This window comes from Apium graveolens, unplaced genomic scaffold (genome assembly GCF_009905375.1).
Source record: "Apium graveolens cultivar Ventura unplaced genomic scaffold, ASM990537v1 ctg8610, whole genome shotgun sequence".
NCBI lineage: Eukaryota > Viridiplantae > Streptophyta > Magnoliopsida > Apiales > Apiaceae > Apium > Apium graveolens.
Window position 1 is genome coordinate 51,314 of NW_027421324.1, and position 26,952 is coordinate 78,265.

The 26,952-nt window shown below is 31.9% G+C and overlaps 5 protein-coding genes and 2 long non-coding RNA genes across 7 annotated transcripts; all 7 read left to right on the forward strand.

Moving 5' to 3' along the window:
* Positions 1-1,614: 1,614 nt before the first annotated feature.
* LOC141705162 (uncharacterized) lies at positions 1,615-1,944 on the forward strand. The gene has a single exon (XM_074508228.1). It carries the CDS (start codon positions 1,615-1,617, stop codon positions 1,942-1,944), a length of 330 nt encoding a protein of 109 aa, XP_074364329.1.
* Positions 1,945-2,108: 164 nt separating this feature from the next.
* On the forward strand, positions 2,109-2,537 carry LOC141705163 (uncharacterized). Its single transcript, XM_074508229.1, has one exon. The coding sequence runs from the start codon at positions 2,109-2,111 to the stop codon at positions 2,535-2,537; it is 429 nt and encodes a 142-aa protein (XP_074364330.1).
* Positions 2,538-12,459: 9,922 nt separating this feature from the next.
* On the forward strand, positions 12,460-13,570 carry LOC141705195 (auxin efflux carrier component 5-like). Its single transcript, XM_074508249.1, has 3 exons — positions 12,460-12,763; positions 13,105-13,265; positions 13,371-13,570. The coding sequence occupies exons 1-3, from the start codon at positions 12,646-12,648 to the stop codon at positions 13,449-13,451; spliced, it is 360 nt and encodes a 119-aa protein (XP_074364350.1). The 5' UTR covers positions 12,460-12,645; the 3' UTR covers positions 13,452-13,570.
* Positions 13,571-17,284: 3,714 nt separating this feature from the next.
* LOC141705191 (uncharacterized) lies at positions 17,285-18,445 on the forward strand. The gene is made up of 3 exons (XR_012568246.1): positions 17,285-17,338; positions 17,451-17,570; positions 18,051-18,445. It is a non-coding gene; the product is annotated as an uncharacterized LOC141705191 (long non-coding RNA).
* A 334-nt stretch (positions 18,446-18,779) lies between these two features.
* LOC141705189 (uncharacterized) lies at positions 18,780-22,103 on the forward strand. The gene is made up of 4 exons (XR_012568244.1): positions 18,780-19,339; positions 19,770-19,825; positions 20,371-20,515; positions 21,789-22,103. It is a non-coding gene; the product is annotated as an uncharacterized LOC141705189 (long non-coding RNA).
* A 3,640-nt stretch (positions 22,104-25,743) lies between these two features.
* LOC141705164 (uncharacterized) lies at positions 25,744-26,073 on the forward strand. The gene has a single exon (XM_074508230.1). It carries the CDS (start codon positions 25,744-25,746, stop codon positions 26,071-26,073), a length of 330 nt encoding a protein of 109 aa, XP_074364331.1.
* A 257-nt stretch (positions 26,074-26,330) lies between these two features.
* Positions 26,331-26,666, forward strand: LOC141705165 (uncharacterized). The gene has a single exon (XM_074508231.1). It carries the CDS (start codon positions 26,331-26,333, stop codon positions 26,664-26,666), a length of 336 nt encoding a protein of 111 aa, XP_074364332.1.
* Positions 26,667-26,952: the final 286 nt, after the last annotated feature.

Genomic DNA, 26,952 nt, shown 5'->3' on the forward strand with positions numbered 1-26,952 from the left:
AATTTAAAATAATAATAATAATAATTTATATACTACGTGTAATTTTATAATACAAAATTAAGTTAGCAATTAAAAAATATAAAAAAAATATTAAATTTTTTATTATTTAAATTATTTAAAATTATAACCTTAAAAATATTTAAAATTACTCATATAAATTACAACAATCAACCAAACATGATATTAATATACTATCAATATCAATTATAGCAATCAACTAAACATACGTCATATGATATTAGTTTCATATATCGTTAACCCAATACCACCTTCCAAACCCTTGCCATTCCCCTAACAAGTGAAATGACCTCCTGAAGATAAACTCTTAATTAGCGCATGGTTGAATGTGTCGATTGATCCCTTGATCGGGGCGAATAAAAAAGGTGAATTTTGGGATCAAATTTGTAACTATTGTGAATAAAGTAATCACGGTATTATCAAAAGAGGGGTAATATCTATCAAAAAAAGGTGGCAACGAATAAATGAAGGGGCTTAGCAATATAGAACATGTTATGAGGAAGCTGTCTCAAAAATGGGGAGTGGTACAAATTTGGACAACATAATTGCGGCAGCTCATGGTTTCCATAAAACTAAATACAATAAGAAGTTTAATTTTGACAAGCATTGGAATGATCTAAAGAGATATCCTAAATGGAGACAGCCTAAAGAGACAAATAATGGAAGTGCAAAGAGAACTAAATTTAGTGATTTTGGGAACTACTCATCATTGATGAATGAAACACCAACAGATGAGAATGTTGTTGAATCACCGGTTCGTCCTAAAGGTACAAAAGCAGCTAAGAGGGACGGGAAAAAAAGGCAGAGTTTAATGATCTTAAAAAAAAGATTATGAAGAAATAAAAGCTAGTTTATGCAGGAGATTAGATCTAATGGCAGAGTTCAATGAACTTAAGAAAAAGAGGAGGCTAGGATAGAGAATGAATCAGATATGCAACTTCTTACGCTTGATACTAGTATAATGAAAGAGGCTCAACGAGAGATTTATGCCAAAATTATTGAGGAAGTCAAATCAAGACGCAGGTGGAACTAGCCATTGGAATCTAGTTGCTTGTTTATTTTTATTTGGAATTAGTTGTTGGAAACTAGTTGTTCGTTTGATTCTGTTTGGAATAAGTTCTTGGAAGCTAGTTTTTGTTTGTTTCTATTTGGAACTAGCCGTTGTAATTTAGTTCTTGTTTATTTTTAGTTCGAACTAGCCGTTTTCTTTTATTATTTTTATCTCCTATAAAACATGTCTGTTCTTTGTGATAGTCTGCAACTCATTTTTTTCATTCACAGTGCAATCAAAATATATACTACGGATGAGAACTCTGATATGTCTAAAGAATTTATTGAAGAAGGCTCGTCAACCACGACTAAACGAGTGATATGCAAAGACCGCGAAGCGGGTCATGAACGATTGGAGAGAGATTATTTTGCTCAAAATCCAGTATACCCTCTAGATACATTCCGACGACGGTTTCGAATGGGAAGACACGTGTTCCTTCGAATTGTGGATGCTCTTTCAAATTTTGATCCATATTTTCAGCAGAAGGTTGATGCATTGGAAAGAAAGGGCCTATCACCTTTACAAAATTCACGGCGGCCATACGCATGTTGGCATATGGAATTGGAACGGATGCAGTTGATGATTATGTGTGCATTGGTACGTCCACTGCAATTGAATGCTTGAAAAAATTTGTTACCAATATTATTTTAATTTTTGAGAGTGAATATTTGCGAAAGCCAAACTCAAATGATGTACAACGTCTCATAAAAATGGGAAAGGCTCGCGGTTTTCCCGGAATGATGGGGAGTATTGACTACATGCATTTGCAGTGGAAAAATTGCCCTAAAGCATGGAAAGGGATGTTCATGAGGGGTCATAAAGGAGTTCCAACAATATTGCTTAATGTTGTTGCCTCATCGGACCTATGGATATGACATGCATTTTTCGGAGTTGCTGGTTCTAATAACGACATGAATGTGTTAGACCGATAACCGATATTTGATGATGTACAAGAAGGTCGTGGTCCTGAGGTAAATTACAATATTAATGGTAACAACTATAACATGGGGTACTATCTAACAGATGGAATCTATCCTGAATGGGCTACGTTCATGAAACAATTCCACGCCCACAGGGTGAAAAGAGAAAATTGTTCTCCAAATATCAAGAAGGTCATCGAAAAAACGTAGAAATGACATTTGGCGTGTTGCAATCTCAATTTGCAATTGTACATGATCCAACACAATTTTGGGATAAAGAAGATCTCGCTAAAATAATGAGAGCGTGTATTATACTACATAATATGATCGTTGAGGATGAGAGAGACACATACGTCACTCCCTTCGGCGCTTTACCATCTTACGATGATGCAACATATGGCTTACCGCCTCCAAACTTAGGCGAAGAATCTTTAGCCTCTAATGAAATGTATATCGGAAGGACTATCCAACTTTGTAACAGGCAGAAACATCGTCAACTACAATTCGATCTGGTTGAGCATATCACAATGTTCCATAATAATGATTAACTAGCTCTGTAGCCCGTGCAATGCACGGACATGCTCTATATTGGGCGAATCGATATTATTTTAGTTTTTCTTGTTGATAATATTTCATGTTGTCCCCCCTCCTAATGATGATGGATTTATTTTTGTATATGAGTAGATTTTTATTTTGATGACATTGGTGCAATAGTGTTTATCTACAATTAACGTAGAGACTTGTAGTGACATTTCTTGTTTTTTACTGTTAAGGACGATCCATGGAAATTTTTTAAAAATTTTAGTAATTTTACATAATATAGTTGTTTGTTTACATAAGATTTTATTTTATAATTGTTATTTGAATTTTAGTATTCTTCAATTTTAATTTCCGACCTCAGTAACTCTTTCCCCTCTCTCAAAAAATATTAATAAATCCACATCTCACGGCATACTAGGCGCTTTCGGGTTGTATTTTAATATGTAAACTTTACCAAGATTATTTATTTTAGTTAATATTATCCGTTCATGCCATAATGACGGAGTAAAATACCAATATAAACCAACATTATCATATATTTTATGAATTATGAAGACCATAAGTTAAAGGTTTTTTTTACATAAATTCACACATACATATACATATATATATGTGTGTGTATATATTATATATACATATATATATATGTGTGTGTATTTATATATATATATATATGTATATATATATATATGAAAGCCCATAATTTATTTATTTTTGTGTAAATACAAAAATATAATACTTAAAGTATGACATGGTTAGATATAAATATATATTCAGTTAGAGGTATCAATGGTTCTGATCCACATAATCATATTTAATATATAAGTTTATCTAGTTCATTTGTTTGTAATATTTAATTCGCAAATGTTTATAATAGATCTAAATATTAGTGTTAATGTGATAAATATGGTATATGTCAGTCAACTGTGTTATTAAAGGTCACTGGTAGGCTGTGATAATATCATTAAAATTAATGACAAACAATAATATTTTGTACAAATAAAATTTATTATAATTTAAATGTACTACCACTTTTTATAAATAACATGATTTTGTACTCAAGTTTCTCATGTATTAATATTATTTATTTTGTTATAATATTATTATTATTATTATTATTATTATTATTATAATTATTATTAATATAATATAAATAATAATAATTATTATTATTAGAATTTTTAATATATATGTTTTATAAACCTGCTATTAAAATGAAATATTTTTTCTTTTTAATGAAATTTAAAATTATTACTATTAATATTAATATTTAATTTTACTTTATATTTAAAATTCACTTATTTATATTATTAATTTGATAATTAATAATGTATGTATTCTCGTTTTTAGAATTTAACTTACGTTAAAAATAAGGACAATTTTTGTAGACAAAAAAATTTGAATCATTAACTAAAAGGGAAATTTAAGGGAAATTTCATTTGAAGATGAGGGTTTTTAATTTTCGGAGCAAATAAAAAGGATAAGACAATACTACGCCATGCCAAATAGAAAAATAAACTGAGGGTAATATAATATTTTTTATTGTCTTGCTCTGATAATTAAGAACCTGCTCTGAAAATATAACATCTCTAACTAAATTATTATATATATACATATATACGTACATACGTACATATGTTTGGATGTATGTATGTATACATGCGTGCATGTATTTCTATAATAATTAGTTATAAATGAATATGTATATATTAAGTATGCAATTATTAATCTATATTAGTAAGTCATAACTTAGGTATTATATGATCCATGCATATATCTCTATAATAATTAGTTATAAATATATATATATATATATATATTAAGTATGCAACAACTAATCGATATTAATAAGTTAATGATGTGATAACTTATGTATTATATGAATTCTTATGCAATGGTTATCATTTAAATTTTTTATACTAATTTTTTAATAGAGTATGTAAATTTTATGAAGAAATTATTTTTAATGACTTACATATTAATGATGTTTTAATTGAGGTAATAAAAATTACATGAATGAATCTGTATTAATTATATAATAATGAATGAGTATTAATGATTAAAACAAATAATGTTTGGATATTAATTAATGTATTTATGATTAAATAATGAATGAGTATTAATGGCTAAAACAAATATTGTATGGATATTAACTATTATATTCATGATTAAATTTGCTCATTAATGTAATATTTTTATTTTTAATCCTATTAATATTTAATTTTTAAATTTTAAATTTTAAACACGTTTAGTCGGAGTGGGTCACTTGATTTACCAAGCCCATAAAGAAGGAAATGGCAGTGGACTTGGGTCACTTGATTTACTAAAAGTTGGACTTGGGCTTTGAATAGGAGCTGGTTGACCACCTAATTTACCAAGCCTATGTTTTGCTTACTGGGCTTCAAAAATAAGGAAATGGCACTTGCTCGGCCTATATAATACGGCTTAGGGTTAGGGATTAGCACCCGTTTATTGTAATCAATTTCATGTAATCATGGTTTTGGAGGTGAAATCGAGTTGCAGCCGATTGATTTCTTTTTGTACACGAAGCTGTCTCATCATATTCAGTCTCTCAATCGCCCCTTTTTTATTAAATATAAGGTATCAATTTCGAGACTCTATTCACTTGTGCAATCTTTTATGAGTATAATTTATGTTTTTTTTAGTTTAATTCTTCATTTTTATTCGAATTTCTGAATTACTTGCAGAAACAATGAAGAAAGTGCTCCACGAATCTCGTCCCCGTCCCCGTACAGTTTCAACTCAAGTTTGAAAATGTTTTTATGTTTCCTGCAAGCAATTGTTGGGCTCACTGCTCACCATTTCATGGAGTGCAGAGATTCTTAAGGTCCTCTTCTTGTACAATCTTTTATGAGTATAATTTTTTTTTTTATATTTAATTCTTCATTTTTATTTGAATTTCTGAATTACTTGCAGAAACAATGATTGTGTGTAAAGTGTATGAAGAAGAAATCTAGAATGGATACGTTCACGTTCATTTTTGGTTGATCTAGCTTTGTGTAATTGTGTGTGTGTAAAGTGTAAGTAAGACACTGGCTACGACTTTGTTTCTGTAAAACGAATCTGCATGTTTATTATTAGTTATCTTTTTGGCTAGTGCAAACATAAACTAGAAGCAATAAAGAGGATTAAGCAGCAGACATGTTGACCATCATTTTATATCTTGCATATTTTCATGTTCAGTAATCATTCATGTGCATTACTTTTACATGAGAAGGTCTAGTAATAAGTTCCTTTAGATTAATATTATTGATCTTGTTATAAACTTATTCTTATAATTTTCTTAACAAGTGCCCTGGTTTTCAGCAATTGTTTGAGGAAGCTGTTGCAGGCCATCTAAATCCATAGCATCTGACCGTGATTTGCTCAGATGAAGCCTCAAAATATTATTACTGTGGATTCTTCTTTAATGTCCATCCAATTATTTAGAGCAGGTGCAACCTACTAGATGCGGTAATGCCCAGAATAGTACATGGGTGCAGAAAGCAAAAGGTGCAGATAATTACTTTAGTCTCTTCATCTTTTTCAAAGACCCTATTTATATCTTTTTGCATATATAGGATAATAGGATGCCTCAGCTGGACCTTTGTTGCACTGTGGAGCAATCAGCTTTTGTTTCTTTGAAGTTCCAGCAGTCTCCAGTGCTTCTTTCGGCCTGAGCTGCTGCATAAGAATCTCGCTAAATAAGGGGTTCTGAAATGCTTTGGCCAAGCTAATGAACATCTGCTGTTGCTTCTGTTCAGTCCTTCTCAGCCTCTCTTTAATAGATAACAGATAATTATCTGCATTCTCCTGTTCCTTTTGGATATTCATAATTTCAGTCCTCAACCTGTCGGTATCACTCTCTAATTGTTCGAGTTCTGCCTCCTGTATAAGGCGCTCTCCATCACTTGAATGCTGTGAACTCTTTTCATCCCTTAAGACATGCTGCTCAGGTTGCTGTAAATTGGTATAAGTAACACCGCCTCTCTTGTAGATGCTTCTCAAAAAAATTGAGTTTTGAATATGGTTCTCCCTGATCATGAGCCAACTCAGTCCGCATTTGTAGCATTTTCCGACCTTTCTTTTAATCAATTCGTCAAACAATCTCAACAAAATATATACAGCAACAAATATAATCCACCAGAATTGAAATACTACCCAACATATTACTGATGTCATCAGTGCAACCATATTGCCCTGGTTTTCTGCAATTGCTTGAGGAAGCTGTTGTAGGCCATCTAAATCCATAGCATCTGACCGTGATTGGCTCAGATGAAGCCTCAAAATATTATTACTGTGGATTCTTCTTTAATGTCCATCCAATTATTTTAGAGCAGCTGCAACCTACTAGATGCGGTAATGCCCAGAATAGTACATGGGTGCAGAATACTTTAGTCTCTTCATCTTTTTCAAAGACCCTATTTATTATCTTTTTGCATATATAGTAGATAAATACTTGGTATTCCTTCCGTTCCTCTGCGGTAATTGTTCATATTCCCAATTGAATACTTCTTAGGCGATTGTTCAGATTCCTGATTGGCATATGATCTTTAGATATATAGTCTTACCTTTTCACAACTGTTGAAGGAATTAACTTTAGTGAATAAATGAGGTCACAAATATAATGCCTTGCTAGCTTGTAATCAGGGTCTTAATTTTAACCATCCAGTCTTCTGTTGTAGACAACAACGAAATATTAAATGTGTACAGGCTCTTTTTAACAATGTTCACTAAATTAATGTGCTTCTCTGATTGGTTTGTGTACCTTTTTCGTAACTTCCTGTACCAGATCTAGACGCTACTCTATTCCCTGATGATGGCCGTACAGTATTTTTAGAATAAACTTTCTTGTCGAATATGGACTGATAGTATTTGTTTAATGTAAAAATAAACTAACAGCGCCATAATTTAAATAGGAATTTCCTTCTTCTTGTTATACTTGGTATTTGAATAAACACCTTTTAATTCATAGAGTAATTGACAATGTTGGAATTTGAATTTGTAAAACGTAGATGTAAAACGTATAAATTTACAGCAGACAAAAGTTTTCCATGGTGTGATTTGTTAAAATGATGATTTGAGTCCATAAAGTGCTTCTATTAATTTCAGCTTAATTGTAATTTGGAGTCGATGTCTATTATTCAGGTCTTAAGCTTACTAGAGATACTGAACGGAAGAATTTGTATGCTGATTTTGATGTGCATACAGTTGAGGAAACTTTTCCCACTAAAACTTCTCGAGTTGCATCTTGGATGAAGTAATTCTATTATATGCCAATCAAGTATTCCTTTGGCTAAATATTTATGCGAGTTTTTTTTAAATGCTATAATTTGTCATTTTATGCTATAAAATTACTAAATCTATGACGACACTATTAAATTTGGTGTTATGCTTTGACATGTAGTTTTCTGTTTTTCTGATGTTTTTGTGTGTGCTTGATTTCTTAGAACAGTAAAACAAGTTAAGGAATAGATATTTTAAGCTTGAAATGCAAGAGAATCTGATAGGATTCAGTTAGAGAGAGAGAGAGAGACGCTGGTGGAATAATAACTTCTATTTTCTGAATAATAGTTCAAACATGAACGTAATTAAAATATTGATGATCTTTTTATACTAAACATCTACTTACAGTAATAGATTACAACACCCTTGCTATACTACTCTAGCTTTTCTGTCCTTAACCCCTCCTTCAAAACTATTCTTTAAAACAGGAATCCAAGGCCTTCTGTTGCGCACAGTATATTCTTGAACTTTTCTGTAAAGATTTGTATAATTGTACTTCATCAATTTGTTATCCATTTATGCTGCAACCACTTTCTCACTTTCTGCTCAGCCAAAAACTTAAGGGCCCAGTGGTCCGGCTTAATGAAAGAAGTGATTATCCATGAGATATGCTGTCCCAATTGCCTATGTATATGCATATGAAATGAACAGAAGTATATTGAACGTAATAAAAGGGTGCAAGGTCATCTTTCATTTTGCTATGCTTATAGTATTACTTGTATTGTCATATTGGTTGTAGTTGCACGGCCGCTTCAAACATCATCTGGGAAGATAAAGTAAAAATTCATTTGATGAAGTATTGGATCATGTATGCAGCACCTAATTATAGCATGTGCTTGATTATAATGATTTTTTCTTTTTAACTACAGAGTGGTACAAGTACAAGCATGGCTTTTTGTGGGGAATGCTTCAACGTCGCAATGGAAGGAAATATAGTTGAAGACGTGAATATTGATGAAACGTGAATATGGTTGATGGGTGATTCCAAACCACCAAACCAGTCATCTTATAATTCTGCTAGAATTCTTAGAGATTGACCTAAAGGTTATTTCTCTAGTTAACATTATAGATTGTAATGTTTTCTTTTTCAAACTTAGATAATAATGTTTATTTGTTTCAGTTTAATTATTATATTGTAAAATAATTTTTTAACATGTGTGTCAGACAATCCCAAAACCCATCCTTCGCCAATTATATCAAAAAGGGTCTCCATATTACGAGTCTATCTAAAATTTTAAAGTGTGATACGAAATTACGCACTAACCAGATTTTTTCTAAATATTAACTAACATGCAATATCGATAAAAAGTAGATATTCTTATCTGTCACTCATTGCATTGAGCTTGACCTGGATATTCTTATTTATCTTCTGCAATTTGTTAGTGCAAGAAGCTTGACCTAGTTTTCAGAGGGAGAACTAGAGGGCACTGGAGGGAGTCTCGGTATCTGTCAACTGTTTAAGTTCGCAGAAATTTTAGTGTTAAATTTTGAAAAAAAATATAAAATAATGTAATTTGGTTTCTTCAAATATTAGTCGGTCCCCCGTAAATTTTATTTCTGGTTCCGTCCTGTTAGTTTTTAACTCCTATATAATAAGAATGACATGTAAATTACACGTGGGTGCTCCTGTATGTAATATTTTATAGTCGATATAATTAATTTAGATTTAGATATTTAAGTAGATAATTAGAAATAAACCCATATTTCGGGCGCCAAAGTTCGAACTCCACAAAATCAACGTTGTATTAAAACTATATAAATTTAGAAAAATCTCATAACTATTAAATCATGAACTGTTACTCATATTTAAAATCCTTTAAACATTTTTGTCAAAAAAAATATGACTTGAAATTTCAAAACATACTTGAAAAATATATGTGATATAGTCATATGGAACAAATATTGAAGTAGACAATGAGTGGGCTTGGGCCGCGGGAGTGGGGCACTGAATCCAATTTAGACTTTAGGCATCAATATTGGGCTTAAATGACTGTTGTCTTCAAAAATCTCAGAATAACACCAAATTGTAATATGTTGTTAGACCAGAGATTTTGAATGCAAAAACTGAATTTTATTATAAAATCCAAGCTCTTACCTTAGTATATCTGAAAATTAAAGTGAATAACTGTAATGAATTTTTCGAGTTTTGTAAAACAAATCTCGATTTTATTAAAGAAAAAGTGAATAAAAGTAGGGGATGAAGATAAATATGGAGATAGAGATAGGTAGAAAGGGTGAAAAAGAAGGTAGGGCGGATAGGGTTAGGTGAAATTAGGGCGGCCGACTCTCATGCGAGAGAGAGAAGTTATTTTAATTATTGGTTACTATTAACTTCAACAATAATTGTCCAACATAGATCTTTGTCATGGATATTATTAGTTACCAACAACATTTTTTGATTTGCATGCAATATTTCGGAAAGATGTAGTTGATGAAAACATATTTTGTTTGGTGTTTGCTGAAACAACATAGACCATAGAAATGTTGTAATTTCAGAGAGAGAAGAGTTTATGGATTTAGAAATGTGAATTGGTATTTCTGTAATTGATTTTAAAACTTTTTAGTTATGACATGCAGCTAATTAACAGAAAAAATGCTCACCGGCCAGCATGAGTATTTGTACAGGCTGATCATGTAAACCGCAATCTTTTTGTTATATCTACACTTAAACCTGTATTAAGTAATATCGGATAAAGTTATAACCTTATTTAGATATAAATTTTGTCAATCGTAATTTGGGGCACGGTCGTAAAGTAATATTCTCGCTAAGAGTATCAGATAAAAAAAATTAGGAAGTTATCAAGGGCCCAACTAAAATATAAAGTAATAATTTCAGAATTATATGTATATTTACGTACTCGGCCTGACCCGATTAAAAACCCGGTTAAAATTTGATTATTCTAATATATTTTTTTATATATTTACATTTATTATGAATATAAATAATACTTTATGTTGTAAGAGATATGCCTGGACTTTAACAAGACGAAGACATTTTGTCAACCCTAAGTAAGTTATATTGTTATCTTAATTTGTATTTTGTACTTGTAACATTTTGTACTTCTAACAGGTTATAAGGTTATAAGGTTATCAGGTTCACCAAACATCGAACCATGGTTTTGGAGGTGAAATCGAGTATAAGGTGTCAATTTCGAATTTCTATTCACTTATACAATCTTTTCTGAGTATAATTTATGTTTTTTTATTTAATTTAATTCTTCATTTTTATTTGAATTTCTGAAATTACTTGCAGAAACAATGAAGAAAGTGCTCACCCCGTCCATGTGTAGTTTCCAGGTAATTCTTCATTTTATTGCGATTTAATTAATTGAATGTGATCATCATATATACATGTACGTTGTTTGTTTTATTGACTGCGATCTTACTGTGTTGTTTTGTTGCGCTTGAGTATGTTCATTCGACATGGATTTATTGCTCTAATTATCGTTGTTAGTTGTACTCGAAGAATTTAGTGTTTGATTTGATATTGTTCTATTGGTATAACTGCTATTGTTTATTTATACGTATAGTGTGATTTTGTAATTAATAGAATGTTATGGTGGGAGCAATTTATGAACATTTTTACTTTATTTAGTTCAATTGAATATTTATGAGTCGAATCTAGACTTGATTAATTAATGAGTCAAGTAGAATATTTAGACTAGAGCTTGAGAAACCTTATTCGAAAAGAGAATAGAATTTGGGGACCTCTCTTGAGGTGTCTAGTTAACCATTATATAAGCCATAGGGATCGAGTCCGCTTAGTTTTATTAGGATATATTACCTTTTTTTTGTAGACTATTCTGGTGGAAACTCATATATTTTTAAGGAGCGAGCGACCCTTATTAATGGTAAATTTCTTCATGATCATATTTTCATTTGTATGATTATTTGCGATGAGGATTAATGATCGATTGAGCCTAATATGGAAGATGCAAAGTGATACTTAGTGCTTTGTCAAGTGGGTAGTGCTTTGTCAAGTGGGTGCAGAAAAAATAATTTTGTTTTACTTTCTATCAAGAAGAAATTTCACAAAAAATAAGTATGACTGTAAATTTGTTAGATTAAAACCATGTCTTTAAAGGGCCACGCCAGGTCTGTTTCTAATGTTTGTTTTCATATATTCTGATTGGTTAGGCTTATACTCGCTATCTGGAAGCGGAACTGCACGTGTTACTAGAAGTGAATGCACTCCTGCAACATGCTTTGGTAAGCAGGACACTGGCTACAACTTTGTTTCTGTAAAACCAATCTGCATGTTTATTATTAGTTCTCTTTTTGACTAGTGCATACATATACAAGAAGCAACAAAGAGGATAAAGCAGCAGGCATGTTGACCACATACTAATCATTTCATATAACAATGCAATACACACAGACACTGTAATTTTGCAGACAATGGAATTTTCACGAATCAAGTTCATAAATAATTTCTTTCATATTTTTATTTCTTATAATCCCCAACAGAAAGTGAGGCAACTTGAAATTCCTAAATAAAATTACAATTTGCAGATTAGTACATAGTGATGATTTGCATATGAAAAACATTATTGCTTTTGAAGATTCAGTTATTAGAACAACGGGTAATGTGAATTTTACATTGGATATGCTATGGAAACCTATGTAACCTGATGCAAATTGCTCAAAAGTTCTATGATAATAGTAGCTCTAATTATCGTTGTTAGTTGTGTATAGAGATTTTCCTATAATCCCCATACCTTATACACATGCGTACACTCAAATATAGACACTTTTCGTGAATTATGCCAACCAGTGAACCTTTGACAATTAAAATTAGATATTATTAATCGGTTTTTTTATGTTATCATCATGCTAACTTCTGGATGGAAATTATGCTTCAGGTTGCATTTTGAGATGCCAAGCATTATGGAGGAATGTATTTTGATTGTGTCGAAAGCAGCTGTGGGCACTTACATGTTCTGCTTGGGTAAGTTCAAAGCACTAATTCCCGAGTCCATCGTGTAACTTCTTCATAGCTACATACAATTCCACATACACACACACATTATCTGGACATTAGGCCAAGTAAAAAAACAGATCAGTGCCTAATAAGGAAAGTGGTTTAGTTACCTGATGATAGCAGTTGCAAGTCTGCAAGCCTTCATTAAAAAAATAATTAAGGTTATTTAGGACGGATTTATTACACATTATAATCTAATCTGTGACTCTTCCTGATTAGATATAATATCTGAATTTGTTGTAGACATCCTTACATATAGCCAGATTCTCTTCATATATATGCTTTGCTTACTGCTATGCATATTTCAGGTTTATTCATGGCAATTAATAAAAAGATAGATGAAAATTGGTCGATTGGAGTCCCTATTACCGGCATCCTTTGGAGGTTTATCATGGGACCAATTTGTTGGGGCCTTGCCTGTCTTTATTTAGGATTAGATGGTGAAGTGTTAAAGGCAACAATAATCCAGGTACTGACTATTTCGTAATGATACGTAGAAACTATAAACTCAGTGTTAACGAATTGATTTTGTTCAATGGCGATCTAACTACATATATTGTGAATGTTATTTCAGGCGACACTTCCTCCAGCATATTTATCTTTCTATTATGCTCAAGAATATAGAATAGATATCGATTGCATTAGCCATGGGTAATTACTGTTTTTGCCACTGAAATGATACGTATAAACTATAAACTCAGTGTTAACAAATTGATTTTGTTCAATGGCGATCTAACTACATATATTGTAAATGTTATTTCAGGTGACACTTCCTCCAGCATACTTATCTTTCTAGAATATAGACTAGATATCGATTGCATTAGCCATGGGTAATTACTGTTTTTGCCACTGAAACTCTTTCCTGTATTTAGAGATCTACAAACTTATACTACTTAAAACCCAAGTAATACATTAATATATATATATATAAAAATATATAAATACAGTCATATAAATATATATATTAATATAAATTTGTGTTTGATCTGATATTGTTCTATTGGTTTAACTGCTATTTTTTATTTATACACACAGCGTGATTTTGTAATTAATTGAATGTTATGGTGGGAGCAATTTATGTTTTATGGGCTCGAACATTTTTACTTTATTTAGTTCAATTGAATATTAATGAGTCGAATCTGTAGTTGAATAAATTAATGAGTCAAGTAGAATATTTAGCCTAGAGCTTGAGAAACCTTATTCGAAAAGAGAATAGAATTAGGGGATCTCTGAGGTGTCTAGTTAACCATTATATAAGCCATAAGTATCAAGTCCGCTTAGTTTTATTAAGATATATTACCATTTTTGTATATGATTATGGCCGAAACTCATATATTCTTCAGGGGCGATCCACCTCTATAAATGATAAATTTTCTCATGTATCATATTTTCAATTGTACTGGATCATCTGGGATGATGATTAATAATCGATTGAGCCTAATATGGAAGATGCACAGTGGTGATACTTAGTGCTTTGTTAAGTGGTTGCAGAAAAAAAATATTTTGTTATAATTTCTATTTAAGAAGAAATATTCACAAAAAATAAGTACGAATCATGGTCTTTAAAAGGGCCACACCAAGTCTGTTTCTAAAGTTTGTTTTCATATATTCTGATTGGCTAGGCTTATACTCATGACTTGGAAGCGAAACTGAACGTGTTACAAGAATAGAATGCACGTCTGCAACAAGCTTTGGTAAGTAGGACACTGGCTACAACTTTGTTTTTGTAAAACCAATCTGTATGTTTAGTATTAGTTCTCTTTTTGACTAGTGCATACATAAACAAGAAGCAACAAAGAGGATAAAGCAGCAGGCATGTTGACCACGTACTAATGATTTCATATATCAATGCAATACGCACATACTCTGTAATTTTGCAGACAATGGAATTTTCCCGAATCAAGTTCATAAATAATTTCTTTCATTTTTTTTTCTTATAATTCCCATCAGAAAGTGAGGCAACTTGAAATTCCTAAATATAATTACAACTTGCAGATTAGTACATAGTGATGATATGCATATGAAAAATATTATTGCTTTTGAAGATTCAGTTATTAGAACAACGGGTTATGTGAATTTTTACATTGGATAAGCTATGGAAACCTATGTAACCTGATGCAAATTGCTCAAAAGTTCTATGATAATAGTAAGAGAATCAACACATGGAAGTAAGTAATTTGAAGATTATATCTAAATGTTCATAACTACATAAAGAATGGAAATTATTAATACTATAGAGGGCTATATATCATTAATGTTATACAGGCTGAAAGTCAAGATGGATTATCATTATTAAACAAACCTTACCAGTAACTTTCTTATCTTCAACAGGTAGAATCGCAGGATACACTTGCCCTTTAATGCTAAACCTATGACTAAATGGAAGAAAGATAAATTGAAGCCGTAATCAGTTAGACTAGTTAGAGATGTATACCTAACTGAAAGTCCTAAAATGAAAGCCCTAAAATGGAAATTTAAATCTAATCACCTGCAAAATTAAAACAGTATAAATAAATTGAGAGTAGAAAATCAAATTCAAGAAAAGGAGTTTTTAATTAATAGTTTATAATTTCAGTTTACAATTTGATTTTTGTTAAGAGCGAGTGTAGTGTTTGTACTTTGTACTGCATTACTTGATATATGGTCTTGAAACTGCATTATTTATAATGCATTATTTGTACTGCATTATTTGAGATGAGTATTATTTGATATATGGTCTTGAAACTTAATCCTACTTTGTTGTTACTGGAAAATAATTGTAGCTCGCCAAAAAATATTCGAAGTTTGCCGTAAAAAGCATCCCTCATGTAATAATTGCAGATCTACCGGTGCTTTAAAGGTGAATTTGAATATGTTTGCAGATGTGGGTAGATGATGGAGGGATGGGGAAAAATGAATGGGGGGTGGAAGACAATAAAGTCAACCACCACAAGTAGAACTGTAGATATGCGTGTAGTGTATAAAGAAGAAATCTACAGTGGATACCGTCCACATTCATTTTTGGTTATAAGTAATACTTGGAAATAAATGTCAATAAGAAAAATATTACAGGAAATAGAACATTGAAACATGATAGGAGCATATATAACCTAATAAAAATTTTAGCTCTGTTTCTGGCCCCCAAACTCTACCTATTATATTCAATGAATTTAAATTAAAAAAATATCGTGTCCCCATATTTGTGCCAACCGCCAAATGGTGTTGCCAGGTTCTAAGTCTTTCAAAGTGCCAAATCTGATACTTGGATATATTTGAATCTCCGTACCCGAGTCCAATTATTTAAAGCAGCTGCACCTACTGGATCTGGTAATTCCCAGAATAATATATGGGTGCAGAAAGCAAATATAAAGATAATTACTCTAGTCCCTTAAATATCTCTCTAAAGCCCCTATTAATCTTTTTGCATATATAGTAGAGAACTTAGTTCTTTCCTCTTCGGTAATTGTTCATATTCCCAATTGAATACTTTTCGCTTCAGTAATTGTTCAGATTCCTTATTGGCCCATATGATTTGTAGATATATAGTCTTATTTAGTTATTTTTCCACGACTGTTGATGAAATTTACCTTGGTGGATGAATGAGGTCTCAAATATAATGTCTTGATAACTTCTAATCAGGGTCTTCATTTTGACCTTCCAGTCTTCTGTTGTAGACAACAAGGAATTCTTAGATGTGTACAGGCTCCTTTATTTCTTCCCCTTCTATAAATCTTAGTACCTTATTCTTACCAACCTCAGAGCTCCACTGCTGCTTATATTTGATGTTTTTGGATTCGACTCATAAGCTGTAATCCGATTTCTGACACAATACACCAGCATCGCAAAAGATTTATATTTCTCATTACACAAATACATGAATCACTATTTCTTTTCGGTAAAACGCAGAACATACATAAAAATCTTTTAAGAGAATAATACCCAATATTCGATGTTCCGATCAAGAGTTTAGGCAAACTAATTTGACCCATCTAACTTTGGATGACAAATTATATTGAAACTTTTCCACAATTATGTTTCTCAAAACAGACACCACTTCTCCCTGTTGTGTGGTACAACAATTAAAGTGTACAACATGTAGACTTTCTTGCACTACTACTGCCTCTTGTGCCCTCTGGCATTGAAGTGTATAATGGTTATGTGCAGACTTTCTTGCTGGTAATTGCAATCTATGTAGTTAATTAGGTTGTAGTCTTAAGTTGTTTTTTTGGCTCGCTGTTTAAGTGCTTCTAACGACAACTTGCTCTTTGAAATATCTCTCTGTAAGTGATCCATGATAGAATTTTCTTGAGAATATAATTTCTGGGTTGTGGTGCATTACAGAATGACCAAAAAATGTACTTTAGAAACTATAAACAAAAGGGCGAATATAGTTTTAAGTTTAAAATGTGCCTTATGTATTTGTTGAGTGAGTGATTGAGTAATCAAGTTATGCTGCTTAATATACAATACCGGGCGTAATCTTAATTATATTCCTAAATGTTTTCTGAAGGTTCCCAGGCCTTATAATGCAAGCGAGGAGGAATCTCTGTTTGTTTTCCCAAGGTATATACCAATTATCGTTATATTCACGTTGCAGTCTTTTTATTTGAAATCATAGTACCGATAACTTGATGCAGGTTTTAAAATTTTCTCTAGTTTTGCTCCTCTGCTTCAGTTGAAACAAATGGTCATGCAAGAAACGAAGGATGGAGAGTTGATCATAATCCTCCTCCCAAGAAACAGAAGGATTACCGCGAAAGACTTCAGAGGAAGATTTAAAGGAGTGGCCCTACAGGTTAACTTTTGATGTATTTTCCTATTAATTTACATGACAAGTATATCCTAGTTACGCACGGTTTATTTAAAAGTACTTTTTTGCAGATATATTGTTTTTTTCCCTTTACAAACACGGCCTTAATCGGTATTTAAAAATAAATAAATTATATAACTGCAAAAGATAGTGATTGTGTTGCAAGTTTCCAAATGCTATATGCTGATTGGATCCATGGACGCCTCCACATGTTTGATAACTTTGAGATGATACGAACCTATGGTTATAGAAACATTTTGTACTTGGTGAAGTTGTATTATCTCTTTTGTAGTTTGCCTGTGTATATGTTCTCACATCTAAGATCATATTTGTAGGTATAGAAATGGCAGGACAGTAAAAATTGTAGGCAAATGGTTTCTTGGGTACATGAATGTTGGTGATTATTATCAATCCACATATATTAATATGAATTTGTTGACAGCTTTCTTTCTTTGTCTTCCATAGTTATGAGTTTCGACTTAGGGTTTCTCTTTCATCTTGTGGGAATCTCAACATGATATCGCGCATCAGGAACATTGACAACAGCCTTTAGTTTCTCATTTGGCTACCATACATATTTGTCTGTTTCGGATATCTGGTATGCACTGACATTTTTGAACCTAAATACTCTGTCACTGGTTGTAATGTGTTGTGACATGAAATAAAACAAAGATCATAGAAACAGGACTGGGCTAAGTTGGCAGTGACATTTAAGTACCTATTAAAACCTCTGCTATTTGTAAATGGTTGACGTTTTCGTGCTATGTATGTATGTCATTTAGTAATCTTTTGCATATCACCAAAATGGTGCTAGTGAGTACAATGCTACATTTTCAACTCCCTCTCACTGTTAGTTTCTAAGGGAATATATTACTTACTTAAAAGTAGAAGAGGTTTATGCTAAACGCTGCTTTAATATTTTTTTGAAAGCATTTCATTTGTTTTAAGTAGGTGAAATAAAGTTAAGTGCATTTACCTTTTATCAACACAATATGAGAGAAAAATGATCATACTGACACGTTTAAATTACTGCCACATTTTAGTACATGCACAATACATTTAAGTTATAGTTGAAATTGTCAAGGAACCAGTTACTCTAAAAACTCAAGGTATTAGAGAATGGCCCTTTACAGGATCTTATATTATTCTAACACTCTCCCTCACTCGAAAGCCCATTTATGGGTCGAAGAGTGGATCACGGGCGCCCATCTTTGGGGCATAAATTTGCCTTTCGTGTCCCTCTTAAATTGTGAGAAATGTTGGGGTTGGCATGGATCGAACCTGAGTCCTCTGCCGGCCTGAGCTCTGATACCATGTAGAGGAACCAGTTACTCTAAAACCTCAAGGTATTAGAGAATGGCCCTTTACAGGATCTTATATTATTCTAACAGAAACACATGTGTGCGTTATGTTTTACATAAGTGACACTTGAAGGCTTTTCAGATGTGCCATTTAGACACTTCTCCTTCTCAATGTTATTTTGATCATTTGCCACATAATAATAAAGGAGAAGGAATGTAGACTTTGCGATCTTGTTGCTTAATTAGATTTCTTGATACTATGAAGGCTTGCCGGAGTGAAATTTACAGTATTTAGCTCGTCCTCTTTTGTTTCTGCTACCTGGACTGACAAAAATTCATATGGTTTACAGTGAAGTGAGGATAGAAGGTTTGGAAACATTGGATTATCTAGACAACCTGTCTTATTGAAAATGCTTCACTGAACAAGGAGATGCAATTACTTTTGAATCTGAGGTATAGTCTTATGTGTGGTTCCCTAGTACTTAGTTTTTTACTTCAATGGTGCACAATAAATGAGCATAGTTGTCATCATCTCCCGTTTAGTGACACTCTTCTTCGAATTAAGGGATGTAAAAACTTAATTATGAACTAAGATTAGTGGAGGAAAATATGTGCAGTAAATCTCCTCATAAAACGTATATCAATTTTAGATATATAGAAGGGAGGAATATGAAATTTCCAGACTCTATTCACTTATACAATCTTGATTATCTATGATTATCTATGTGTGTGTGTGTATACTGTGTGTGTATACATATGATTGTGGCACAGTTAGACCATTGGACTGAATTATTTTACCATCTTTAAGTTTGTTCTGTGATTTTTTTTTAATTTTATTATCGAACTGCTACTTCTACTTCATAAATTTTTGAAATACTTGCAGAAACAATGAAGAAAATGCTCCATGAATCCCCTCCCCCGTTGACATATAGTTTCCAGGTAATTGTCCATTCTTTTTAAATTAATGCAAGATTTGTAATATTTGTTGTTATTTTTTTTAGATATTTTTATTTGCTATTATTTTATTTTTATTATAGAAATTCATGCAACTAAAATCAATAGATTTTTTGCAAAAAAAATAGATAAATCTCACTAGAATTGAAATACTACCCCACATAATACCTATGTGATCAGTGCAACCATATTGAGAGGTTAAGAAACATAGTGTCTTACCCATCATCGAGACTCATAAATCACATTTGTTTCATGCAAAAGTAGTCAATTTTTACCTTTTAAGTATTCACATTTGGAGTTATAAATCTCATGTGGATACTCTAAATACCATATTTATTATTTAGTCATTTATACCTTTGAGGTATCAATTTTTTTGGGTACGTATTCCAAATTACTCCATTGGAGACCGGTCACAACTCATTCTGAATGGTTTACATAGTTAATGTATGTTATATCTTTTACCGACAATATTAAATCATACATATTTTACTTATTCATGGAAGTGGTGTGCATGACTGTAACATGAGAAGGTCTAGTTTTGCTCCTCCGCTTCAGTTGAAGCAAATGGTCATGCAAGAAACGAAGGATGAAGAGTTGATCATTATCCTCCTCCCAAGAAACAGAAGGATTACTGCAAAAGACTTCAGAGGAAGATTTAAAGGAGTGGCCCTACAGGTTAACTTTTGATGTATTTTCCTATTAATTTACATGACAAGTATATCCTAGTTACGCACGGTTTATTTAAAAGTACTTTTTTGCAGATATATTATTTTTTTCCCTTTACAAACACGGCCTTAATCGGTATTTAAAAATAAATAAATTATATAACTGCAAAAGATAGTGATTGTGTTGCAAGTTTCCAAATGCTATATGCTGATTGGATCCATGGACGCCTCCACATGTTTGATAACTTTGAGATGATACGAACCTATGGTTATAGAAACATTTTGTACTTGGTGAAGTTGTTGTATTATCTCTTTTGTAGTTTGCCTGTGTATTTGTTTTCACATCTAAGATCATATTTGTAGGTATAGAAATGGCAGGACAGTAAAAATTGTAGGCAAAGAGTTTCTTGGGTACATGAATGTTGGTGATTATTATCAATCCACATATATTAATATGAATTTGTTGACAGCTTTCTTTCTTTGTCTTCCATAGTTATGACTAAAGAAATATTAAATGTGTACAGGCTCCTTCATTTTCCTAGTCCAGATACCATGACTAAAGTTCATTTAATTTTATCTGAACAACAGATAGTAAGATTGCAGTTTTCCAGTGTACTGGGCCTAGCTCTCACTTTCTTCCATTGTAAAGGTTAACGTTCCCATTGGGTATAAAACTGGTCTCATAAGTTTCTGTAGCAAAACTTATGTTATTCCATGTGACCACATATTCTCATAAGCCTTAACTTCTTTTTTCTGACTGCTGCTTTGAATTCGTAATTGTTTCCTTTTTGACAATGATGTTCACTAAATAAATGTGCTTCTGTGATTGGTTTGTGTACTTTTCTCTTAACTTCCTATAGCAGATATAGACGCTACTCTATCCCCTGATAATGGCCGTACAGTATTTTCAGAGTACATTTTCTTGTTGAATATGGACTTGGGATATTTGTTTGATATGAAATTAAACTAACAGCGCCATAAATTAAATAGGGATTAATGTCTGTCTTTAAGGAAAAAAGTGCTTATCCATGTGATATGTCCAAACTGCATATGTATATGCATATTAAATGAACACAAGTATGTTAAACGTAATAAAAGGGAGCCAGGTCGTCTTTCACTTTGCTTGGTTTATAGTACTACTTGTATTGTCATATTAGTTTTAGTTGGTATCTGTGATGAGGGAAGATAAAGTGAAAACTCATTTGATGAAGTATTGGATCATATATACACCACCTGATTATAGCATGTGCTTGATTATAATGATCTTTTCTTTTTTACTACAGAGGGGTATAAGCACAATTTTTTGTGGGGAATGTTTCGACGATGTCATGGAAAGCTTAGAAGTGCAATAGAAGGAAAGGTAGTTAAAGACGTGAATATTGATGATGATGTCGACATGCTAGGCGGGGAACTTTTGGGACCGTTGATGTGTTATTCCAAAGCATTCATCAGATTCTAATTCTGCCAGAATTCCTAGAGATTGAACTAAATGTTATTCAGCGGATTCGTAGAGATTTTGACCTAAACGATATTACTTCTGAACCTAAGTCAAATTCCAATTCTGCTGAAGTTCGTAGAATTTATTCTTACCTGAACGACATTTTACACGGACGACGGTTAACATTATAGATTTTAATGTTTTATTTTTCAAAATAAGTTAGTAATGTTTATTTGTTTGAAATAAATGCTACTTTTCAAAGTCTTTTACGATTTTACTTTGAATTTTTTTTATAAAAAATACGGTTTCCAAACAAAAGTAACCACGTACAAATTCTTTATTTCAAAAAAAGTCATGTACAATAACTTTCCTATTTTGAATTTTGACATTATTCATGGTAAGCGATTGACTATTAATTTATGTCTAATCTATAAGATCAAATATAGTCATCTTGATGAATTCGTATTTATGAGTATTTTAATACAATGAAGTTTTTATATTTAATAGTAATACAAAATTAAAGATATTAACAATCAAAAGTGTGTATTGGCAAACGTGTCCAACATAAATAGGACACGTTTTTAGAGACAGGGCGAGTACGTTTTTTGTGAAACATTTTTACTGTCCAAGTAAAAGCCTTCAACTCACTAATCAACAATCATGGAGCAAATGTCAATTTTACAATGTTGACAATTAAAAGTCAAGAAAGTAGCAAATGTCAATTTTACAATGTTGACAATTAAAAGTCAAGAAAGTTAACAAGATTTAAAAACCCAACCTGCAGTCAGATTATGTACCTTGTTCAAGTATAATGTTTTCTTTCACATTCGGGTAAAGTACAAATTGCTTCTGATAATGTAAAGATAATTAATAACACCAAGTATACCGGTTTTTAGCCCTATATGGTACATGGGTAGAATATTGTTTAAAATGGCACGACATGTAAAAACAGTCCAAATAGTATGTAGAAACGCATAAAATGGTAACGTTTAGCTAAAACACTAAATTGCTTAGCATGTTGGTTGTTATTAATACTATTTTTTTCCTTTTTTTGTCCATGACGCTAGATGAACTTGTGTTTGAGGTTTTTAATTTTTTTTTGTTATGCTAAACGTTACTTAAGTTAGATCGCTTTAAGTAACGCTTTCCCCAATTTTTTCTAATTGGATTGTTGTGCATTTTACTAAGTTTTAATATTTTTAAAATTTTAACGGGGCATTTTGAACCCTACAAAATTAAAAACTGCTAAATTAGATATTAGAATTTTAATTGGAGTTTGATTTCTAAAATCCTGAATTCTATATCAGTGTACCAATTATTAATTTATTATTTTAATATTTCAAAAATCTAAATGGAAGTTGTTGAACTTTAGGAGCCCGTAAGGTTTATCTAGTGCGCACCCGATGGGTAGCGGCCGCCGGTTACCTACGTTAAAAAAAAATTGTTCAAGATTGTTAAATTAGCTGTCATTTATTAAAAAAAATTGGATATTCAATTAGTTTATTAATTAAAATCCAAAAAAAATTATAATAATAATTAAAACTGAATAAATACGTATCAAGATAAATCAAATCATAGTCTTTTTGAACAAAACTACGATCGTTGATCGGATCTTTCACTGTTGTATATTTCTCGCTCGCATTGTTGACATATACATCATTTTATATAGACAATCCAACAATCTGTTGAAATTGTGAGAACACAGAAATTTGACGTGTCGAAACGCATTCGAACAATTAATAATAGTCGTAATCTGATAGGACCCCTATCAATGAACCAATATACGAAATTTTGTAGATCTACGATTCCAGAGAACAAAACAAACAAACTAAACTCTCACAATGAGAGAGAACAAAACACAATATATAGTTAAGAAAACCTATACATAGAACTAAAACTCTTAATGAAGAGATAGATTTATTTGAAGTAAATAAAAATTAGGAAAAATTATCAAAACAGTGTTTATCATTAACCAATCGAAAAAATAAGAATTAAGGTTTTGCGAAAGAGAGAGATAGGAGGGCAACTAGTTTTTAAATATTTCTAATATCCAAAGTGAATTATTGAACCTAAAAAATTTATTAAATAAGGATACACCCCTAAGTTTATAAATATTAATTTAAAAATGACTATTGAAAAAATAATATTAAATGATATTTACGGCCGAAAAATAGCACACAATAAGAAATTTAAAATAATAATAATAATAATTTATATACTACGTGTAATTTTATAATACAAAATTAAGTTAGCAATTAAAAAATATAAAAAAAATATTAAATTTTTTATTATTTAAATTATTTAAAATTATAACCTTAAAAATATTTAAAATTACTCAAATAAATTGCAACAATCAACCAAACATGATATTAATATACTATCAATATCAATTATAGCAATCAACTAAACATACGTCATATGATATTAGTTTCATATATCGTTAACCCAATACCACCTTCCAAACCCTTGCCATTCCCCTAACAAGTGAAATGACCTCCTGAAGATAAACTCTTAATTAGCGCATGGTTGAATGTGTCGATTGATCCCTTGATCGGGGCGAATAAAAAAGGTGAATTTTGGGATCAAATTTGTAACTATTGTGAATAAAGTAATCACGGTATTATCAAAAGAGGGGTAATATCTATCAAAAAAAGGTGGCAACGAATAAATGAAGGGGCTTAGCAATATAGAACATGTTATGAGGAGGCTGTCTCAAAAATGGGGAGTGGTACAAATTTGGACAACATAATTGCGGCAGCTCATGGTTTCCATAAAACTAAATACAATAAGAAGTTTAATTTTGACAAGCATTGGAATGATCTAAAGAGACATCCTAAATGGAGACAGCCTAAAGAGACAAATAATGGAAGTGCAAAGAGAACTAAATTTAGTGATTTTGGGAACTACTCATCATTGATGAATGAAACACCAACAGATGAGAATGTTGTTGAATCACCGGTTCGTCCTAAAGGTACAAAAGCAGCTAAGAGGGACGGGAAAAAAAGGCAGAGTTTAATGATCTTAAAAAAAAGATTATGAAAAAATAAAAGCTAGTTTATGCAGGAGATTAGATCTAATGGCAGAGTTCAATGAACTTAAGAAAAAGAGGAGGCTAGGAAAGAGAATGAATCAGATATGCAACTTCTTACGCTTGATACTAGTATAATGAAAGAGGCTCAACGAGAGATTTATGCCAAAATTATTGAGGAAGTCAAATCAAGACGCAGGTGGAACTAGCCATTGGAATCTAGTTGCTTGTTTATTTTTATTTGGAATTAGTTGTTGGAAACTAGTTGTTCGTTTGATTCTGTTTGGAATAAGTTCTTGGAAGCTAGTTTTTGTTTGTTTCTATTTGGAACTAGCCGTTGTAATTTAGTTCTTGTTTATTTTTAGTTCGAACTAGCCGTTTTCTTTTATTATTTTTATCTCCTATAAAACATGTCTGTTCTTTGTGATAGTCTGCAACTCATTTTTTTCATTCACAGTGCAATCAAAATATATACTACGGATGAGAACTCTGATATGTCTAAAGAATTTATTGAAGAAGGCTCGTCAACCACGACTAAACGAGTGATATGCAAAGACCGCGAAGCGCGTCATGAACGATTGGAGAGAGATTATTTTGCTCAAAATCCAGTATACCCTCTAGATACATTCCGACGACGGTTTCGAATGGGAAGACACGTGTTCCTTCGAATTGTGGATGCTCTTTCAAATTTTGATCCATATTTTCAGCAGAAGGTTGATGCATTGGAAAGAAAGGGCCTATCACCTTTACAAAATTCACGGCGGCCATACGCATGTTGGCATATGGAATTGGAACGGATGCAGTTGATGTTTATGTGTGCATTGGTACGTCCACTGCAATTGAATGCTTGAAAAAATTTGTTACCAATATTATTTTAATTTTTGAGAGTGAATATTTGCGAAAGCCAAACTCAAATGATGTACAACGTCTCATAAAAATGGGAAAGGCTCGCGGTTTTCCCGGAATGATGGGGAGTATTGACTACATGCATTTGCAGTGGAAAAATTGCCCTAAAGCATGGAAAGGGATGTTCATGAGGGGTCATAAAGGAGTTCCAACAATATTGCTTAATGTTGTTGCCTCATCGGACCTATGGATATGACATGCATTTTTCGGAGTTGCTGGTTCTAATAACGACATGAATGTGTTAGACCGATAACCGATATTTGATGATGTACTAGAAGGTCGTGCTCCTGAGGTAAATTACAATATTAATGGTAACAACTATAACATGGGGTACTATCTAACAGATGGAATCTATCCTGAATGGGCTACGTTCGTGAAACAATTCCACGCCCATAGGGTGAAAAGAGAAAATTGTTCTCCAAATATCAAGAAGGTCATCGAAAAAACATAGAAATGACATTTGGCGTGTTGCAATCTCAATTTGCAATTGTACATGATCCAACACAATTTTGGGATAAAGAAGATCTCGCTAAAATAATGAGAGCGTGTATTATACTACATAATATGATCGTTGAGGATGAGAGAGACACATACGTCACTCCCTTTGGCGCTTTACCATCTTACGATGATGCAACATATGGCTTACCGCCTCCAAACTTAGGCGAAGAATCTTTAGCCTCTAATGAAATGTATATCGGAAGGACTATCCAACTTTGTAACAGGCAGAAACATCGTCAACTACAATTCGATCTGGTTGAGCATATCACAATGTTCCATAATAATGATTAACTAGCTCTGTAGCCCGTGCAATGCACGGACATGCTCTATATTGGGCGAATCGATATTATTTTAGTTTTTCTTGTTGATAATATTTCATGTTGTCCCCCCTCCTAATGATGATGGATTTATTTTTGTATATGAGTAGATTTTTATTTTGATGACATTGGTGCAATAGTGTTTATCTACAATTAACGTAGAGACTTGTAGTGACATTTCTTGTTTTTTACTGTTAAGGACGATCCATGGAAATTTTTTAGAAATTTTAGTAATATTACATAATATAGTTGTTTGTTTA